An 18,013-nucleotide genomic window follows, 5' to 3' on the forward strand; every position below is an offset into this window, starting at 1 on the left:
TAGGCTATATGCATCTACCAGAACATGATGCTGCACTCAGTGAGTCCTGATTACAACTGTGTAACCACGCTGTAAGGAACAGCACTGCACGTCCCTGCAGCCTTCACACGAACCTTTTACATCATCATTTTACACAGTTTGGGTCTAACACCAAACCAGGCTCCAAGCCTTGCTGCTGTGTATCTATCCACAGACGGTCTGAGTGCGCCAGACCACCCAGATTGAACTCACTCTCAGCAGGAGCTCTGCAGCGGTTCGTCCACTAATTTATGGATCCAATTGAAGCTTATTTCTGAGTAGAAATCGTCTTGTGTCTTACCGGTGGAGTGGTCCACGGGTCCTCCGCCGTTGTTGCCGAACAGGGCAGCGTACAGGTCAGGGTATGCCTTCTCTAGGGCCACACACAGGTCGAGGAAATGGTCGCTCTCCTTGTTCATCAGCATCTTTAAAAGGTGGTCTACTTTCTCGGCGCTGGACGAACAGTTCTGGTCCAGCTCGAACCTATCGAGTTGACTCAAGGTACCTGAAACTATCAGCAGCTCGATCACTCGGTCCGCATCTGTTATGGACTCCAGTAAGTTCTGGTGGCACTGGTCTAGCAACTCTTTGTGCTTTGGCTCCATTGCTATCCGCTGTAGTTCCGTAGCTTCCCAGCTAACCCAGTCGGCCAAGTGGATGTAATATCCTTTCCGATCAAAAGTACCGAGTGATTATTGAACTTAACTTGTCGCGGCTTGCAGAAGTTCGCCGGAGCCTCCACGGCATTAGGTTGCACAGGAGATCAATTTTTATAGCATAATGAAAAAGGCACAAGAAGCCATATTTGTTGCCCAAGGCTGTTGACTGCACTAAACAGCGATACATTTTTCCATCTTACTCGTCTGTAGCAGTTCAGGTCGTTTTTAGCTTCGCCGCGGAGTATGTTTCAGCCGAACACATTTTGCTCTTCTTGTGTGTCATTTAATGCGCTCTTTGACGACTCAACTGCTGGGAAAAGTCGCGTAACTCCGCCGCTGATCCTCACTTACACTGTATCCTCCGCCATGTCTGAGCAACTCAGCAGCTGCTGCCCGCTGTCAATCAACGGTCCGCTCAATGGCCATATAAGGCGAAACGGGGTGTGGCGTTTACAAAAGACACGCCCGTTTCTTCAATGGGCGTACACATCACCCCGTAGTACGTCGAAATCCCAGTCGGAATCTGGAGATATATTAAAAATATCGATGTGGTAGTGGTGAAGGTGGATAAACAACTGAGTAAAACCATCTGTACTAAGTGTCTGTTTATGTTTTCTGTAGTGCGAGCGCATTACTTAAATACTGTACTACAGTACACATATGAGTGAGAAATATGTACAATATACTTCACTACAGTTCACAAGGAAACATCTTTTCTCTCTTTACTCCACTTGACTATTACTACTAGTAGTATGAACATTAAATAGTTCCACCTAGACTAACTAAAACAATACAATGGAAATTACAGATTAATGCAACAGTAATTAATAGGCTGTTCATAACATAATATATAAGTATGGGCCTTTAACATTCACAGGAGACTTTTTATATATATATAATTATAATCTTTACTTGTATTACTTTGTGTACATTTAATATTAGTACTGCATTTTTCCTGAAGTATAGGTTTTGAATACTTCTGGTTTTCTGTTATCTTTATGTAAATTCATCACCATAGTGCAGAAGATACATTTATGTCATTAACAAAAAATCCCATCTAAAAGAGGTGATAAACTGAGTAATTCTAATTCTTCCTTATTATCTTACCATATGCATATCAAATCAAAAGAAACCTAATTAATGGCTACCCTAACAACATTAAATTAGAAAAATGCTCATGCATTCCTAACATAAGGTTTTTATTCAGTGCTTGCGTCACACTGCTGCTTAATCACATGCTCACGCACTGTGTTTCTATAGCTACACACTGCAATCAGTTTCAGTATGTATGGTATCTGCATGGTGGATAAGATATAAAAGTATAATGAGCCATAAGGGCATATATGAACAATATATGGGGTCGATAAATGAAATGTGTACTTGGGTAAGATATGTGAAATATAATACAATGGTGGATGCAGAGTCTGCTTGCAGGCTGCAGCTGAATAAAGCGTGTTGGCACAGAAGCAGGCATCTGCAGGCATACCTCTCAAACCATGACCTTATTCATGCATGCACTGAATCTCATTGTGACATATACAACTGTCTCCCTCTCTCTCTCTCCCACTCTGTTTCTGTCTCTCTGCTGTGCTGGCTCCATAGCTTGTGCAACCATGTGCTTTCCCTCTTTATGAAAAATGAATTACAATTCATTCATATCAAAGGGGAAAAGGTCTCTGCTGTAGACACAGCTTGGTCAGTTGTGTCTGTATCCTGCTTCAGAGGACACAAATTTGAATTGAAAAGACATGCTTTTTATCTTGAGGGTATGAATGAGTTTATTATTTAGACAACAGGGGTGGTGTTTTAGCTGTTTGATAATTTATTGAAATATTCCTAAATAGATTAGTTTATCAGACAACAGATCAGGGTAGATAACAGCTTTATCTTTATAGCTTTATCTTTTATGGAAGAGACTGTCAGCAAGTATATCCACCATTTATCCTTTTATTTTATTTTGGTTTTTTCCCCACGGTCGCTGTACTGTCTTATCATTTTTATCACTGAGTGGATTAATTCTCAGAAACTTAATAACTTAAATACACAACATTTTACTCAGCATGTGTGGCAGAACGTGGACCTTTCTGTGCTTTATTAAGTGCTGTTGGCTTCACTTAAAATGCTGTTGAGCACACTTGACTGGAGAGACATGACTGCTTGGCTGAGTACAGTAGTGTGTGAGTTAACTGCACTACAATCAATAACTCTGTGAAGGTGGGGGTGAGGGGTACAGCCCATGGAATTGATGGTATCCATAAAACTGCCTTGGCTACATTAAACAAGTCTAGCATGTTTGTCAGTGCTGTTAGAGGCCTGGAAGGCCCTTGGGTAGCAGCCATGCTGGAAGAATCATTTTTGATCACGTCATGTTAATATGGACTAGATATGGCAGTGAAGCTTCAGGGCTTTAGATTACAATAACTAGAATTTTAATAGAGATTAGATCTGACTACATCCGTTTTCAGAAGATTTAGACATTAGATTCATTTTATAGTCATTTTAAAGACTTTCAGCGTCTCTGCCAACATTGTACTTTTGATACAATTATGATCACAACCCCCCATTTGTTGCACTTGCCCAACCGGAGACTGTGTAATTCACTGTTAATTAAACACTTCGGATAGCCTAATTTAATGTCTATTATAACTGATCTCATCATTTGGGAATCTTCTCAGTGCCTTGAGTCTGAGATATTCTAAGGAACTTACAGTAAAAAAGTCCTAAAATGTCAAACATCCATATTCTCTTCTTACATGTCACTCCATCTTAACTGCCTTTAAATATTTGATGTAGGAGTATCAAGTCAGTTACTACATGATCTGCATAAATTTAAACTTAACTGTGACCGTGGCTATTTATCTAATGTCGTCATATTAATGATCCATGTGAGTTATGCTTGATGAAAAGTAGTTTGCTGTTGGGGTGGAAAAAAGACCGACCTGCCCTCTGCTGGCAAGCTGAGTCTACTACCAAATGTTAACATTATTTTATCAGTCATGACAATTTTGGGAAATATTACAACTGGTGGCATCTGATGAGAACCATTTGTATAATGCTGAGGGACTTATTTGCATGTCAGCTAGTGAAGACATTAGTTAGTCTGCCTGTGTCTAAACAGGGTCTCTTCATAGGATGTTTGTTGAATTTATCAAATAAGTTGTATTTAGCTTATAATAAACCATATATACTTCCAGTGTCTTCTCAGTGTTTATTTTTCTGAGACTCATGTAGATAAAATGAACCACAATTTTTAAAATGTGACACTGACTTTTACATGCTAATATGACTCTCAAAAACAGCAAAACAATAATGGGGAAAAAACATAGTAAAGTGAAAATACAGAAGAGATTATTATATAACTGCAAACATTAACTTTGGTACTTAGCTGCTATGCATTTTATGTCTCATCATAATAATTTATTCATATAGCACAATTCATACATGCATAACTCAAAGTGCAGCATGACAGAAAAAAAAAAAACAAAACCCCATAAAACAATTAATTGCCCAAAAACAAATGTAGAAAAACATTTTAAGATTACATTTAAAACATACGTACACATAGAAAATTACCCAAAAATGAGTGTAAAATAAATTTTATGATTACATTTAACACTCTCCTCTGACCCAGATTCCTTGACCTCCTTTGTGAGACTTAGAGGTTGATGGGGAGTATATCATCAATATACTCTGGCACTAATCTGTTGTAGGACTTAATTAACAGCAAAATACTGAAATGAACAATAAAATTCAAGAAGAACTAATGCAGGGATCTTAATATAGGAATAAATTATTCTCTGAATTCTTCTTGGTAAGAAGTCAGATAGTTGCATTTTGTATCACCTGCAGTTTATTCAGGGAATAAGTCCAAGGAAGAGGGTGTTAAAATAATCAAGCCAGAAATTAAGGCATGAATAGGTTTGTCTACACCCCTCTTTGAAAGGAAAGGTTATACCTAAGCAATATTTCTAAGATGAAAAAAGTGAGTTTTGGTTATTCTTAATTGGGATTTAAAAGAAAGCCCACTGTCAAGAAACACGGCAAAACTCTTTGCTCCATGCCTCACATTTACTGCAAGATGACTCAAGTCTGTAGGAACATAAGATTGAATTTCTTTTGGGCCAAAAATAAACACTTCAGATTTAAAAGGCAATTTATAGTAGAGAAAAGGGTATGTGAATTTCCACTATAATTATGAATCAACAGAGAAATAAGATCGCCTAGCATTAGAACATTCTTTAGGAATTCTAACTGTTCTCTAAAGATATCCTGCTGTACTTGTAATTTTGATTTTCTCCACTTTTGCTCTACCCTTCTACTTTATTCAACAGTGCTAAACAATGGACTGATGAAAACATGACAGATATCAGTAATTATCTGCTCATATTGGCACAATTAAAGTAAAATATATAGCTCTTAAATTTAAAATGTAATCTCTTACAAATCAATTTTATGGCCATGTATATGACATTCAGCAAAAATATCACAATTGAAAAACATTTTTCTACAAACAGAATATAGAAATGAAATTATGTGTAGCACTACATATGAGATTTTTTCAAAGTAGGTAAACACTGTACTAATGGCACTGGCATAACATGCAGATTTAGAGATTCTATATTGCATAGAGATAAAGCAGAAAACTTATAGAAAATTATTTATAGAAAATTCCAATATGTTGCAGAAAGTGTTTCCTTTTTAGTCACTGCCCCCACAGAGCATCAACAGGAGTTTCTTGTAGTCTCCTGATGTGTCTCCCTGTCAATAAGAACATCAACAAATAATTCAGACTTCATATCTACCGTCATCCGCAGTGCTGCGTGGACTCCTATTAGATACAGTATAACCTGAAGATACTTACAGAGATGTCGGTGTACAGTGACTTCTGATAGTTTTTAAGATACTCCTGACGGATATCCAGCAGGTCAACCTCAGAACGGGAGACCATAATCCTGATTAGGGTTTTGTCCTTAGTTCCAGCTCCCTGAACACATACACAAATACACGTATAACAATGAGGGTTACATGCTACAGGTATTCAGTAACGTATAGAAATGTACTTTCCAAACAAATCTCACCTTCATGGCCTTGTAAAGCCTCTCAGCAAAGTAGGCAGGTGTGTTCTTAATGCACTTCACTGAAACAAAGAAAGTAATTGTTGGCAATAGGCAAGTCATGTACAATGTATTTATTAACTCAGACTGTAACTTTCTAAGGATCACTAATTTACCATATGCAAAAATAAATCTCTAATATTTAAAACTACAAAATGAAGATAAAAAGCAACATTTGTTGAAAAGTAAAAATACGTCACGCACACACCAAAGGAATTTAACAGAGACAACACACAAACCTAAAGCTGAATGAATCAATATATTTATATTTAATCAAATTTCTGTATAAAGTCTGAAGGGTGTCACTCAATGATAATTGTATTGAGGATAATCTGTAGCTCCCCTGAGCCCAACAGATTTCACTATCTGGTTAAACAACACACTTACACTAACCAGACAACCCAATTCCCAGCAGCAGGTTGCAGCCGTTTCAGCATACAAGCTGTGATAACCCCACTGATAAACACTAAACCCTTATAAACACTAACTATCCAGCAACAAATGGCAGAAAGACGTATCAGCTAGCTGATGGAGAAGGTGGAGTATCTACCAGCTAAAGAACCAGATATTTTTATCTGGTGGAGAGTAAAACAAAATTCACCAGGTAGCTCAAAATATGATTGGTGATAGTGTTGCTATGTGTCTGCTAGGCAGCTGTTATGTGTAGGCATAATAACTTTATAAAGGTAATATTAAACCAGGGCCGTGTATGTCAATTTGTTTCTGAGATTCTTTGACTTTTAGTGGTCAAATATTGATTATTCCAGCTTCAAAGTAAGTTATATTTTGGAAAAAAATATGTAAACTTGAAATCAGAAATGAAAACACTGTCCTGGATAGTAACATGAATCACAGCATCAAAAACAATGGCAAACATAAAACTTTAGTGCACACCACCACACAACTGAAACACAGACTATGCATGCAAAACCAATTTGTGGTATTAAATTAAACATATCTAAAAACATGTTACTGTACCATAACCCTTAGAAATGTTGGCAAAAAAAGAGAAAAAAAAATGATTATACCTCTAACAGGAACCCTACTTCTGAACTAAAATAGTTACTTTCATGTTAATGTATTAATTGATTAAACTAACTATAATACAATGACCACTGAAACTGACCGATGTTTAAATGTTGTGCCACACCTGTACTGTAGATATGCCTTTACACACACTTAATTATGTGAAACAAATTCTGACAGCGTCACAATACATGGGTGTGGCCCTTTAAAGTCTAAACCTGCGTAGATCTGTGTGTGTTTATACTTACCCACTGCCAACATGCCACTCTCAAGGTCTCCAGACATCTCCCTGCAGATGCTCTTCTCAATATCCCTGCCACACATCTGCTGGTACTCATGAAACACTATGTACACAAGCATGTATCCACACACATCACTAACACAGCTAAAAAGCAATAAAATTACATTTGTGGCCTGATTGTCTTTTAGACATCAAAATGCTGAACCTTACATTAGATTATAGTTGTGAACATAACTTTATAAAGAGTACCTGCTCTCAGGTGGGGTTTGCTCCTGGCACACAAAATAGCATTGAATTTGGACTCATCGGTTCCAAGCTTGTTCTCTCCAGCAGCATACAGGGCCTATATGGACAAGAGTAAACTGTAGAAGTGAGCATGTCTTTGCAATCAATAGGTGAAGAAATGAATTCTATAAAAACTGACAAATTTCCAATAAATCATCAAACATTAATTATTAATGACAATGTGGCAGACTTCACCTGAGCATCTTGTTTCGCCAAGGAGATGTCAACAGTTTCTCGTTCATCACGACTGCCCTTCAAAAGTACAGAGAAAAAGAGTGAAAGTAGTTCCCAGGAGACATCAGGTATGCAGGTAAATAGCTCAGTGTTATATCTGTACCTGGGCGAGAGAGATCAGGAGCCTGCGGAAGTGGCCTGAAGTATCCCCGCTAATGGAATCCTCCAGTGACTTTTTGTTTTCTGAAATGTTAACAAGTAATGGCACAGAAAATCTTTACTTCAGTACTAAAGATCAAAATTTATTTGTGACAAATTCTGAGTCAAATGATTTGCGTTTAATTATATATTGCAAGTTTCCAAACTAATTATATAGTGGTACCCAGATCTACATAGGCTGATCTTATCAACTAATGTAACATGGAACCGTTGAACATGGTGTTGTGATACTGATAAGGACAAAAGGGCTGTGAAGGATGGCAGTGTATTAACCACCCTGAGACATCTCACCTTGTTTGTAAATGCGGTTTATCTCCCTGATTTCAGCATTGGAGCGAGAAGACAGGATCTCTATCAGACAGGCTTCATCAGTTCCAGCTCCCTGTTAGGAAGACAGAACAATAATATTCTAACAAGCTTAGCCTCCAGTCTTATAGTAACCACATTTTTCAGATTTATTTTTTGTTTGGGGTATCTTCATTCAACCCTATAACTAATGTTATTCTTTTTATAACACACATTATCAGTTCTTAACCAGTTTTCTGAACATTTACCTTTATGGCACTGTGGAGCTCAGAGGCATCAAACTCAGCAGGGGCCTTCATCATGGCCATGACCAGCTTTCTAAAGTCTCCAGACAGTTCCGAATGCAGATCCTTAATCAGATCCTGAAAATAGAAACATACTTGGAATAATTCAAAGCCATCGTTAACTGCTGCTGACTAAAACTTACTGCAAGACACTCTACAGCCCAGCTATAATGAGCTCCGAGGACATTCAATACCCTCTACATTTCACTGAAAGCACCAGCAGCTGTTGTCTGTTGGTGTGCTGCCTGATACAGCACACTGAGCCACTTATGATTCTATATATAGTAAATGGTGTTTGTTGTGTAAACTATTTTTTTGTGAGTGGCTACTCTCCTTGTGGAAAATGGCATCAGTTATCACACCGCCACTATATAAAGTTAACAATAAGCAAGAACAGGAGCTTTACCTTCCCATAAGAGGTTTTGTAGGCCCGGAGCAAAGCCACACGCTGCATGGCGGAACGACTCCCAAGTAAGTTGATAATGGCTTGCTCATCAGTTCCTGCACAGACAAGCCCGTGACGTCAGGTCAGAGATAAAAAGAAAATGTAACTTAATTTCATATTTTATTTATATCTAAGAATCACAAATATATTCAGTCAAAATCTCAAATAATATCCCCTGAAGAAAATTTAGGTTGCCCATTTCTCATAAACATTACAGCCCCAAAATAAAATGACAAATAAACCTGTCTATAGCACTCACCAAAGCCCTTCATGGCCTTCCTCAAGATCTCCACATCTTTAAGTGGGTCAGCTCCAGGATAGTCCTTAATTGTTCCTCTGAATCCTCTCTGAGGCAACAATACGTTGGTTTCTCCAATGTGACAGTTATATCAACAAGTACTTTACACTGTTTTAACTTTACATTTTAAATATATGAAGGTGTGTGTGTGTGTGTAACACATCACAGAGAGACATAATAAGGAGATAAATTGGTTCAAAAAAGCATTTTCAGTATCTCTTACATTGACAGGTGGTGCAATTGGCATGGCTCCTCCTCCATAGGTTGGCATGGATGGATTTGGTGATGGAGAGTTTGGGTACCCTGGCATAGGTGACGGAGCACCTCCATAACCAGGCATGGGCGGATTAGGTGATGGTGCACCTCCATAACCAGGCATAGGTGGGTTAGGTGATGGTGCACCAGGGTACCCTGGCATTTGCTGGCCAGGTTGACCAGGGTACCCCATCCCTGGGGCTTGTGGCTGGGGCATAGTCCCTCCTGGCTGTGGGTACAGGCCATATGACTGTTGGTTAGGGGAGGGGGCATCATAGCTGCCAGCCTGAGGGGCAGGTGGATACCCCCCAGAAGGTTGGGAAAACATGGATGGGTTTGGAGTAAAACCCCCCATTGCTGCAGAGAGTGGGCAGGCCTGCGATTTGGAAAGATTTAGCATCCCATAATATGTGCATAGATCTTTGAATATCAAGTTATGCAAAGCAGACATAGATGGCCACACCTTGTTTTGGATTACATCTAAATTGAATTATTTAAATTTAAAATTATTTTGAATTTTAAATATTTTGATTCATTTTATTTGTAGTTATTATCTCTATCAGTAGTTAATACATTATAAAGTAAAGGTCCCATATTATGGATTTTACTTTAGATGAGAAGTCAGTGTCCCTGTTCTTTTGAATCTTTATCAGTACATGATGCACAATTATCCAAACAAAGTATGACCATTCTATATAACAAAATGGTCAGGTATTTGATAGTACAAATACATCAAAGACAAGAGAATGAATCAGAAAAGACGTTAAAATAAATTGAAAGATGAAAGGATAGATAAGAATGACATATATGACTCTTTATCATGCAAGAATACTTAAAACGGAAACTGACAATGAAAATGGCAATGCGCAGGATTTAGGATAAGGACTCTGGAAAGGTCTTACCGTTAAGTGAACAGTTGTAATATTCCATTAATGGCTGTGTAATACAATCTAACTGGAATATTCAATGCAATAAACTGATGACTTTGCATTATTAATATAATCAAATTTTCTGAGTGCAGGTGTTTTATAAGATACACTTACCATGCCAGCATTGTATCCAGGGTTGGATAAACTGTCAAGGCCAATGGAGGGATAACCACCAACAGGGCCACCACCCCAGCTGCCTAGAGATCATAACAAAAACAAAATTGTGCTATTAAATGCCTAAAGGAATTAAGAATATTAGAATCACACAGGAATGGCCCCCTTTCCAGTAACTTCCATTTTTTCACTTTCCAGCTAGGTGAAAAGAGTGCCCAAAAGAGAATGGGAACACTGTGTAATGGATGAACTGTGGGACTTGTTTCTCTTAGCAACGGCAGAGGTTTGTTTGTTTTTGAGGGAAAAAAAAAAAAAATTCCATTCTTAACTACAAGTCTCAAAATCCCATGGTCCCTGACTCACCACAATACCTTGACCTTAGCACCCTGTTTCTTTTTCATTTTCTGCTCATACATTAAAGTCATATATTGAGATTTTCACAGTTTCACACATGTTGCTTGTTCAATTTCTTGCTGAGAGACTGATGACTCAAAACACCATTTACTTTCTGTGAACAGAGTCTGGCTACTCTCCCCCTGCTTCCCATCTTTATTGCTAAGCTTACCAGGCGCTGATAGTAGTTTCATATTTAAATTACTGACATGAAGGTGGTATCAATGCTCTCATCTAACTCTCAGCAAAGACAAAATGTCAAACTATATATGTGTTGTGTGTTAGCCTACCTGGTGGTGGTGCCTGTGGGTAACCTCCTGCCTGTGGTGGATAGCCACCAGCCTGGGGAGGATAGCCGCCAGCTTGAGGAGGATAGCTGCCAGGTTGAGGAGGGTAGCCGCCAGGTTGAGGAGGGTAGCCGCCAGCCTGTGGAGGATAGCCGCCAGGTTGAGGAGGGTAGCCTCCTGCTTGTGGAGGGTAAGCACCAGGTTGAGGAGGGTAAGCCCCAGGCTGTGGTGGGTATCCGCCTCCTGCTGGGGGGAATCCAGGGTAGCTCATGGCTTTAGACCTAAAGCAGAACTGTCAATCAAAAGGCTGCCAGACATGACCATATAATACTATAAATATAATACTCTTGTACAAACAACTAGGCAAAATTGGCTTAAACTGTTGGTAAAGAAAAATGAATACTAGCCTTTTATTGCCTCCTCAAGACATACTGAATTCACTGACATAACAATGAGAGTAGAAAACACGCCCAGCCATAAACCTGTCTATTGACAGGAAATCACCTAAAGGCTGCTTCATTGATTTTCCTAGTTTCAGTCATTTTCCTAATGTGAAATGAGTTTTCACCATTTTCAACACAGTCCTATACACAATGATTTTGAATGGAGAACCATCAGTGTCACTTTCACCGTGATGTAAACAAAGCAAAAATCATCATTCCATGAACCACTGAATCACAGACATTTTTAGGTTGGGTAGTGTTGAGCTTACTATAAAAAGCCTTTGTTCCAAGACGCCTTGCTGGATTCAGGGTAAACTAGATTCAGCAAACTTAAATGCTTTGCATTTTATGAAGTCATAAAAACTAAATAAACACAAAGGGCATACAGGACAGGGAAGTTACCCTGTGCAAAACTGAAGTCAAACCATATGAGATTAGAAGCATTTACATTCAGTGCACACAGCAGTATAATCTACTTTCATATTTTTGTAGGCAAGAATTGTTACACTGACTTGGCAGTGAACTGGTAACATACCTTTAACATCTTGCCCACTTCCTCCACACTTCCTGTAGCTAACATTTGCATTGATGATTAGTAAACATGCTGTTGTGAAATTCTCTAAGCTATATCATCTTTAGTCAGAGCAAATAGGTCTGCTTAAGGGTAAAATGTTTCAGGCTCAGACACATCACTTTTAATTACTATTCAGGTGCAAACACACATCTCCTGTTCTCAAACTATGACCTGACAAAGCCTGTCTTAATTCTGATCCTTTGGTGAACCAAGTGTGTTAAAACTTATATTAACTTATACTTATTTTGGCTAGTGTGAATACACAGAATTTATCACTATGATAAACAGTTAGCCTAGTCAATGAAAAAAAAAACAATATTTAGCTAGCTTAAGGTTAAACGACCAATCAAAGTAGATTCAGGCCTGTATAAATCTTCTTTAGAAAACTAACTTCAGCTAGGTTATGTGTTAACGCTACCCCCCACCCTAATATACAAAACTGAATGTGGCTCTGTCAGTTCAACACAGGCCTATGCCGTGTCTTAGCCAGCTAACCATAAATAAAACAAACTATAAATCCAGCAGCAAAGTCAAGCTACGACCCAGACGCAGGTTTTGTAGCATTAGCTGGAGGTTTAGGCTAAAATGACTGCTACTTGAGCACTAACGTTTGTAGGCTAACGACGACGTCTTGAGAAACACACCACCCCTCAAACTGACTCCAAAAATAGCTGCCTCTTTCCCAAACACCAACTCAAAAAAATATGTTAACGCACCATTCATTATCCCATATCATCCTATTTGAGTAGATTTTAGGATTTAGAGCACTTACTTTAGTCTTTTTGCAGTCTCTTCCTGGAATACGTATTTGTTGGGCCAGTTTGTGTGGACTGTTCTTAGCTCCTGTGGGTGGGGCTCATAGTTTCCATTTAGGCAACCTCCGCTACCACGTGACCTCGGCCATAGACTAACAAACTCCGTAAGTGACGGCAAATATGACCATAGTAATATGACACCATAATAATATGACACCATAATAATATGACACCATAACAATATGACACAATAGGTCACACTTGTCAAACAACACCCTGTCCGTGTAAGCCTAAAGGTACAATTCAGTCAAATCATGTATCCATTTCGTAAATGGCACAGACACCCATTCACTGACTCTTAAGATTAGGACATGAAGAACACATTGTGTATGCCGAACAGGACAGTATATTATATAATGTACATAATCTTCTTTTCCTTTCGGCTGCTCCCTTCAGGGGTCGCCACAGCGAATCATCCACCTCCATTCAACCTTATCCTCTGCATCCTCCTCACCCACACCAACACACCAACTATCCCCATGTCCTCCTTCACTACACCGTGCAGTTGTAATATAACAAATAGCAATATTCGGTATTTTTGTAAATGTTACAATTGCACGCTGTGTGTGTGTGTGTGTGTGAAGGGAAATTGCCACAAGAGGGCGCTCTTTCGCCATACCCTGCCATCTTTTTGGCTTAAACTGGGACATGCTCAATAGAGTGCCCCTGAGAGAGGCCTAGGGCCAGTGGTGGAAGAAGTATAGAAAGCCTTCACTTAGGTAACTGTATAAGTACCATGGTGTAATACTACTCTGTGACAAGTAAATTTTTTTTAAGTAAAAGTACAAAATTATTAGCAGCCAAAATATACTTGAAGTACCAAAAGTAAACAGACATAATTGCACATCTCACATTAAGGTACTTTATATTAATGGATCATCTCTATTGTTGCAGCAGGTAAAGGTGGAGCTAATGTTAACTAACATATATGCATAGAAATTGAGTTACTGTACATTCTGCTGGGTAGCTTGTTAATTTCCAACTGAGTGTCAGTAAAGTTTTATCCATCCATCCATCCATTATCTATATCCGCTTATTCCTTAACCAGGGTCATGGGGATCTGCTGGAACCTAGTAAAGTTTTATAAGTTATAATCCGCAGATGTCGGTCTACTCTCCCCTTGTCAGTGAACATCCAGGGAACATCCAGGGAATGGACATTGAGAGAATGGACTCTTATAAGTACCTGGGTGTTCACCTGAACAACAAACTGGCCTGGACTCATAACACAGATACATTGTACAGGAAGGGCCAGAAGGGCTACCTCCTGAAGAGACTGCGGTCTTTTGGGGTGAAGGGGGCACTCCTGAGGACCTTCTATGACTCTGTGGTGGCATCAGCCATCCTGTACGGTGTGGTCTGCTGGAGCAGCAGCATCATGGAGAGGGAGAGGAAGAAGTTCGACAAGGTCATCAAGAAGTCCAGCTCTGTCCTGGGCTGTCTTCTGGACTCAGTGAGAGAGGTGGGGGACAGAAGGGTCATGGCTAAACTAACATCTATGCTGGACCATGAGTCTCACCCCCCTGCAGGATGCCCTGTGTGCCCTGGAGAGCAGCTTCAGCGACAGACTGATTCACCCTCGCTCTGTGAAGGAGAGATTCCGCAGGTCTTTCCTTCCTGCTGCTGTCAGACTCCACAATGAACACTACTAACACTGTACACTTGTCATCCATCTGCTGTAATCATGCACAATACTGTAGTATAAGGTAAATCACATCAGTTCAATATACTGTAGTCACTTACCTGGTATTTATTTATTTATCCATCGATGTCCATATGTTGTACATACCCATAGGCACATATTGTACACACTTATAGTTTTTGTAGCTTTATAGTTTTATTCCACTTAGTATTTTTTTTTTAATATTTTTAGTTTCTTATTTAACTTATATCCTTGCTACTTCTGGCACTCTGTTGTGTACTTGTACTTTGCTGTTGCAACAATGCAATTTCCCCATTGTGGGACAAATAAAGGTTTTCTTATCTTATCTTATCTTAAAACTTATAAAATAAATGCAGTGGAGTAAATGTCTACAATTTCAATTCAATTCAGTTCAATTTATTTGTATAGTGCCAAATCACAATACAATCATGTCAAGGACTTCACAAAAAACAAACAAAAAAAACCCATGTACAATATTTTCCTCTGAAATGTAGTAGTTCTGCTTGTTGGATTTACTCAAGTAAAGTACAGATATTTCGTATCTCAGTATTGTACTTACGTTTACAGTACTTATAATATATATATATATATATATATATATATATATAATGTAGTTAGTTACATTTGGACTTGATGCTTTATTTATATATGTATTTATTTTCTAATGGTGCTTATTCACCAGGGATCCAGCCTTTTTGGCTGCATATATGAAGAAATATTTATCAGACAGCTGAATATATTATTAACTATATTGTAGCATTGTAGGGTTGTGAGTGACACACTATTAAATAAATGGTCAGGTAGGCCTATATTACATTAACACAGGTCACAGGGACAGATTAGTCAGTGTAAGATCACCTCTGTCCCTAAATAAACAAAACATCTGTAACACCCCACACCCAACCCCCATCCACACACACACGTGTTGGGCTTTCTACAGCTGTGAATACACTTACTGACCTAATGCATTCCCTAGCCCTTTAGCCTAATTTTAACAATCATAGCTAAATGCCTAACCCCATCCCTCACCCGAACCTTAACCTAATTATAACCTTAACACTAAAGTTAAGACTGAGGCCTCAAACAGCCCTTTCTAGTTGTGAGGACTGGTCAAAAGCAGAAATGTCCTCACAACTAAAGTCTCGCCACACAACCATATAGAAAGACATGCATACACATAGAGAGAAACACGTGTACACACATGCACAGAAAGACATGCATACACATAGAGAGAAACACGTGTACACACATGCACAGAAAGACATGCATACACATAGAGAGAAACACATGCACACACATACACAAGTACAGACAAAAATGTATTAATGTATTAATAAAAAAATGTATATGTATATCCAGAAGTGCTACAGGCAGCAAGTGGGAGGAAGCAGTGAATATCATTATATGGCTCATATCCATTCTGATAAACTGGTTTAATTTAATAACAGATGTGGCATAACCTTGTGCTAAGGCTGAGCCCTGGGGTTGAACCGTTTGGCTCATCAGTGAATATGATTGGTCTGCGCACCCAGTGACGCAGAGCCACCTTCATTACATATTCAAAGAGCCGCTCTCTGCCCCGTTGCAATAAAGGCAGATAGCGGACCATGGGGAGCAGGGGAAAACTTTTCATACTGAAAGTTCGCGCAATGACTTTTGAGTAACGTCGATTTGGGACGAGGCTCCCGGTCGTGAGGAGGACAGGGCCCTTTACGGGAAGAAAAAAAAGGAGGTCTTGCCATCTGCCGGGGTACGGGAACGAAAAGCAAGACGGCAAAAAGAGTTGAGAACAGTCCAAGAATCAGCGGTGGAAAATCCAGTTTAGCCACTTGAATTGAAAGATGAGCTTATTGTCTGCCATAGACACGAGTGCCTCCGTGTACCAGCCTGCTCAACTTCTCAACTGGGTCTATCTCTCCTTACAAGACCCCCACCAGACCAGCGCATTTGACGCATTCAGACCCGAGCCCAACTCTTCCCACCCGGATCTCAGTTTCAGCAAGACTCCCGCAGCGGCGGACTTGAGCTCTTCCCTGAACTCCAACTATCTCAACAACTTCTTTCAGCTGCAGCGGAATGAGGTGAAAGATAGCATGCCGTACACATACTGTCTGTGGGATTATGTTGAGTTTATGGTGTTTGAGTTCACCACACACACACACACACACACACACACACACACACACACACACACAATCAAACAGAGTTGATCTGTTGACTGTTGCACGTTTGTGCAGCAGATGTTTTAGCATGTGCAACATGGGCTATTCTGGTAGGATTTGCCTACCAGCCATGATATGTCTAATATGGATATTAACTTCAAATAGTCGCATTAAGTCAGTATTGAGGGTACTGCAATTTTGAATAGTGTTGAAAAATACTATTTATAAACAATACATTCAGCTAATAGGCTAAGTATTATGTACTAGTATTATGGTACTTTATATAACACAAGATGGATATAGGCCAGTGCCCAAATAAATTACTGTAGAAATATTATGATTCCACAGGAATGTATTGTTACAGTGTCAGTATTAACTCTCTACTAAATACCTCATTTATATTCAAACTGCAGGAACACTATCAGATTGTTTGGGAAAATTTTGAAATTTAATTTTGATAAACTTATTAAAGGTTAATTAAGCAAGTTAGACTCTTATTATTTAGTTAAATGGTTAAATAAGTATAGACAATTCAATACCCTCTACTACTACTCTCTGATGTCATTTGGTAATTCAGGATAAATAAGTATATTTCCATTATAGCAATGAGTTATGGCTCAAATAAAAAGTTAAACTGCTGAGCTAAAATGTGTTTTAATCATACTATGCCTGTGGTCAGAGAGGTAGAGGGGGACTGATGGGCACAGATTCTTCTACACGCGTCTGTCTGGAGGAGAGAGCAGACCTCTGAAGTGTCTGACCTCTTCAAATAGACCAGGTTGTGCAAACAAAATCAATCCTTGTTTACATATTGTCTATTTTTGTAGCTGAGTGTAATTTTAGGGACAAACATGCTGATAATGTGTGCAGGGCACAAACCTGATACTGCAGACCGTACTGTGCAAAAGAGATCCCACCACCACACTCCTCAGCTTCACCCACATAGACACATACGTACGGCACACAAAAAAATAATCACATACTGGGGGCCCAGTGGTAGTGTATAGAATATACAGTGTGTTGATTACGCTGCACTTGAGTTTCTTAGATCTATGTTACTATGACACTATGTATTGGAAACTCTAGGAAACACTAGTGGTAGATGGATGGTGTAGTCACCACCTACATTATTGTGTCCATTATTGTGCTGGTAACCATAGAGGCCTTTTGAAGTCATTTAACATGAAACAGTCCTCTGTAAACTGGGTGTGCACATTATACATTACACGCAATTGTATAATGCTGCTCGATTCGCATGAGTATAAGTGTTTCAAACTGAGGGAACACACATACAGTCTGGAAATGTTTTT

The 18,013-nt window shown here is 39.1% G+C and overlaps 3 protein-coding genes across 6 annotated transcripts in view; 1 reads left to right on the forward strand and 2 right to left on the reverse strand.

Moving 5' to 3' along the window:
- The window catches only part of dlg5a (discs, large homolog 5a (Drosophila)), a 33,851-nt gene extending 32,791 nt beyond the window's left edge, over positions 1 to 1,060 (reverse strand). For 2 of the 3 annotated variants that reach the window (XR_003295809.1, XM_026308684.1), the window contains exon 1: positions 320 to 623. Coding sequence is in view for 2 of the 3 variants with exons in the window: in XM_026308684.1 (XP_026164469.1) it covers positions 320 to 623 (304 nt within the window). In the remaining variant the exon portion in view is untranslated. Of the gene's footprint in view, positions 1 to 319 lie in introns of all 3 variants that reach the window. The other variant, XM_026308683.1, reaches the window with a different exon arrangement.
- A 3,008-nt stretch (positions 1,061 to 4,068) lies between these two features.
- Positions 4,069 to 12,953, reverse strand: anxa11a (annexin A11a). Of its 2 annotated transcripts, none has more exons than XM_026309236.1 (15): positions 12,837 to 12,953; positions 11,051 to 11,328; positions 10,368 to 10,450; positions 9,293 to 9,553; positions 9,031 to 9,118; positions 8,733 to 8,827; positions 8,291 to 8,404; positions 8,028 to 8,118; positions 7,681 to 7,760; positions 7,539 to 7,595; positions 7,308 to 7,401; positions 7,066 to 7,161; positions 5,756 to 5,814; positions 5,539 to 5,661; positions 4,069 to 5,435 (listed from the first exon to the last, which is right to left on the reverse strand). In XM_026309236.1, exons 2-15 carry the CDS (start codon positions 11,316 to 11,318, stop codon positions 5,376 to 5,378), a joined length of 1,569 nt encoding a protein of 522 aa, XP_026165021.1. In that variant the 5' UTR covers positions 11,319 to 11,328; positions 12,837 to 12,953; the 3' UTR covers positions 4,069 to 5,375. The 2 variants fall into 2 exon arrangements, with proteins under 2 accessions (XP_026165021.1, XP_026165020.1); XM_026309235.1 differs by having other exon boundaries at positions 9,293 to 9,700.
- Positions 12,954 to 16,099: 3,146 nt separating this feature from the next.
- Positions 16,100 to 18,013, forward strand: part of zcchc24 (zinc finger, CCHC domain containing 24) — a 30,624-nt gene continuing 28,710 nt past the window's right edge. The window contains exon 1 of the mRNA XM_026309188.2: positions 16,100 to 16,622. Within this exon, the coding sequence (XP_026164973.1) occupies positions 16,383 to 16,622 (240 nt within the window). The 5' untranslated portion in view covers positions 16,100 to 16,382. The remainder of the gene's footprint in view (positions 16,623 to 18,013) is intronic.

Source organism: Mastacembelus armatus, chromosome 15 (assembly GCF_900324485.2).
Source record: "Mastacembelus armatus chromosome 15, fMasArm1.2, whole genome shotgun sequence".
In the NCBI taxonomy this organism is placed as follows: domain Eukaryota; kingdom Metazoa; phylum Chordata; class Actinopteri; order Synbranchiformes; family Mastacembelidae; genus Mastacembelus; species Mastacembelus armatus.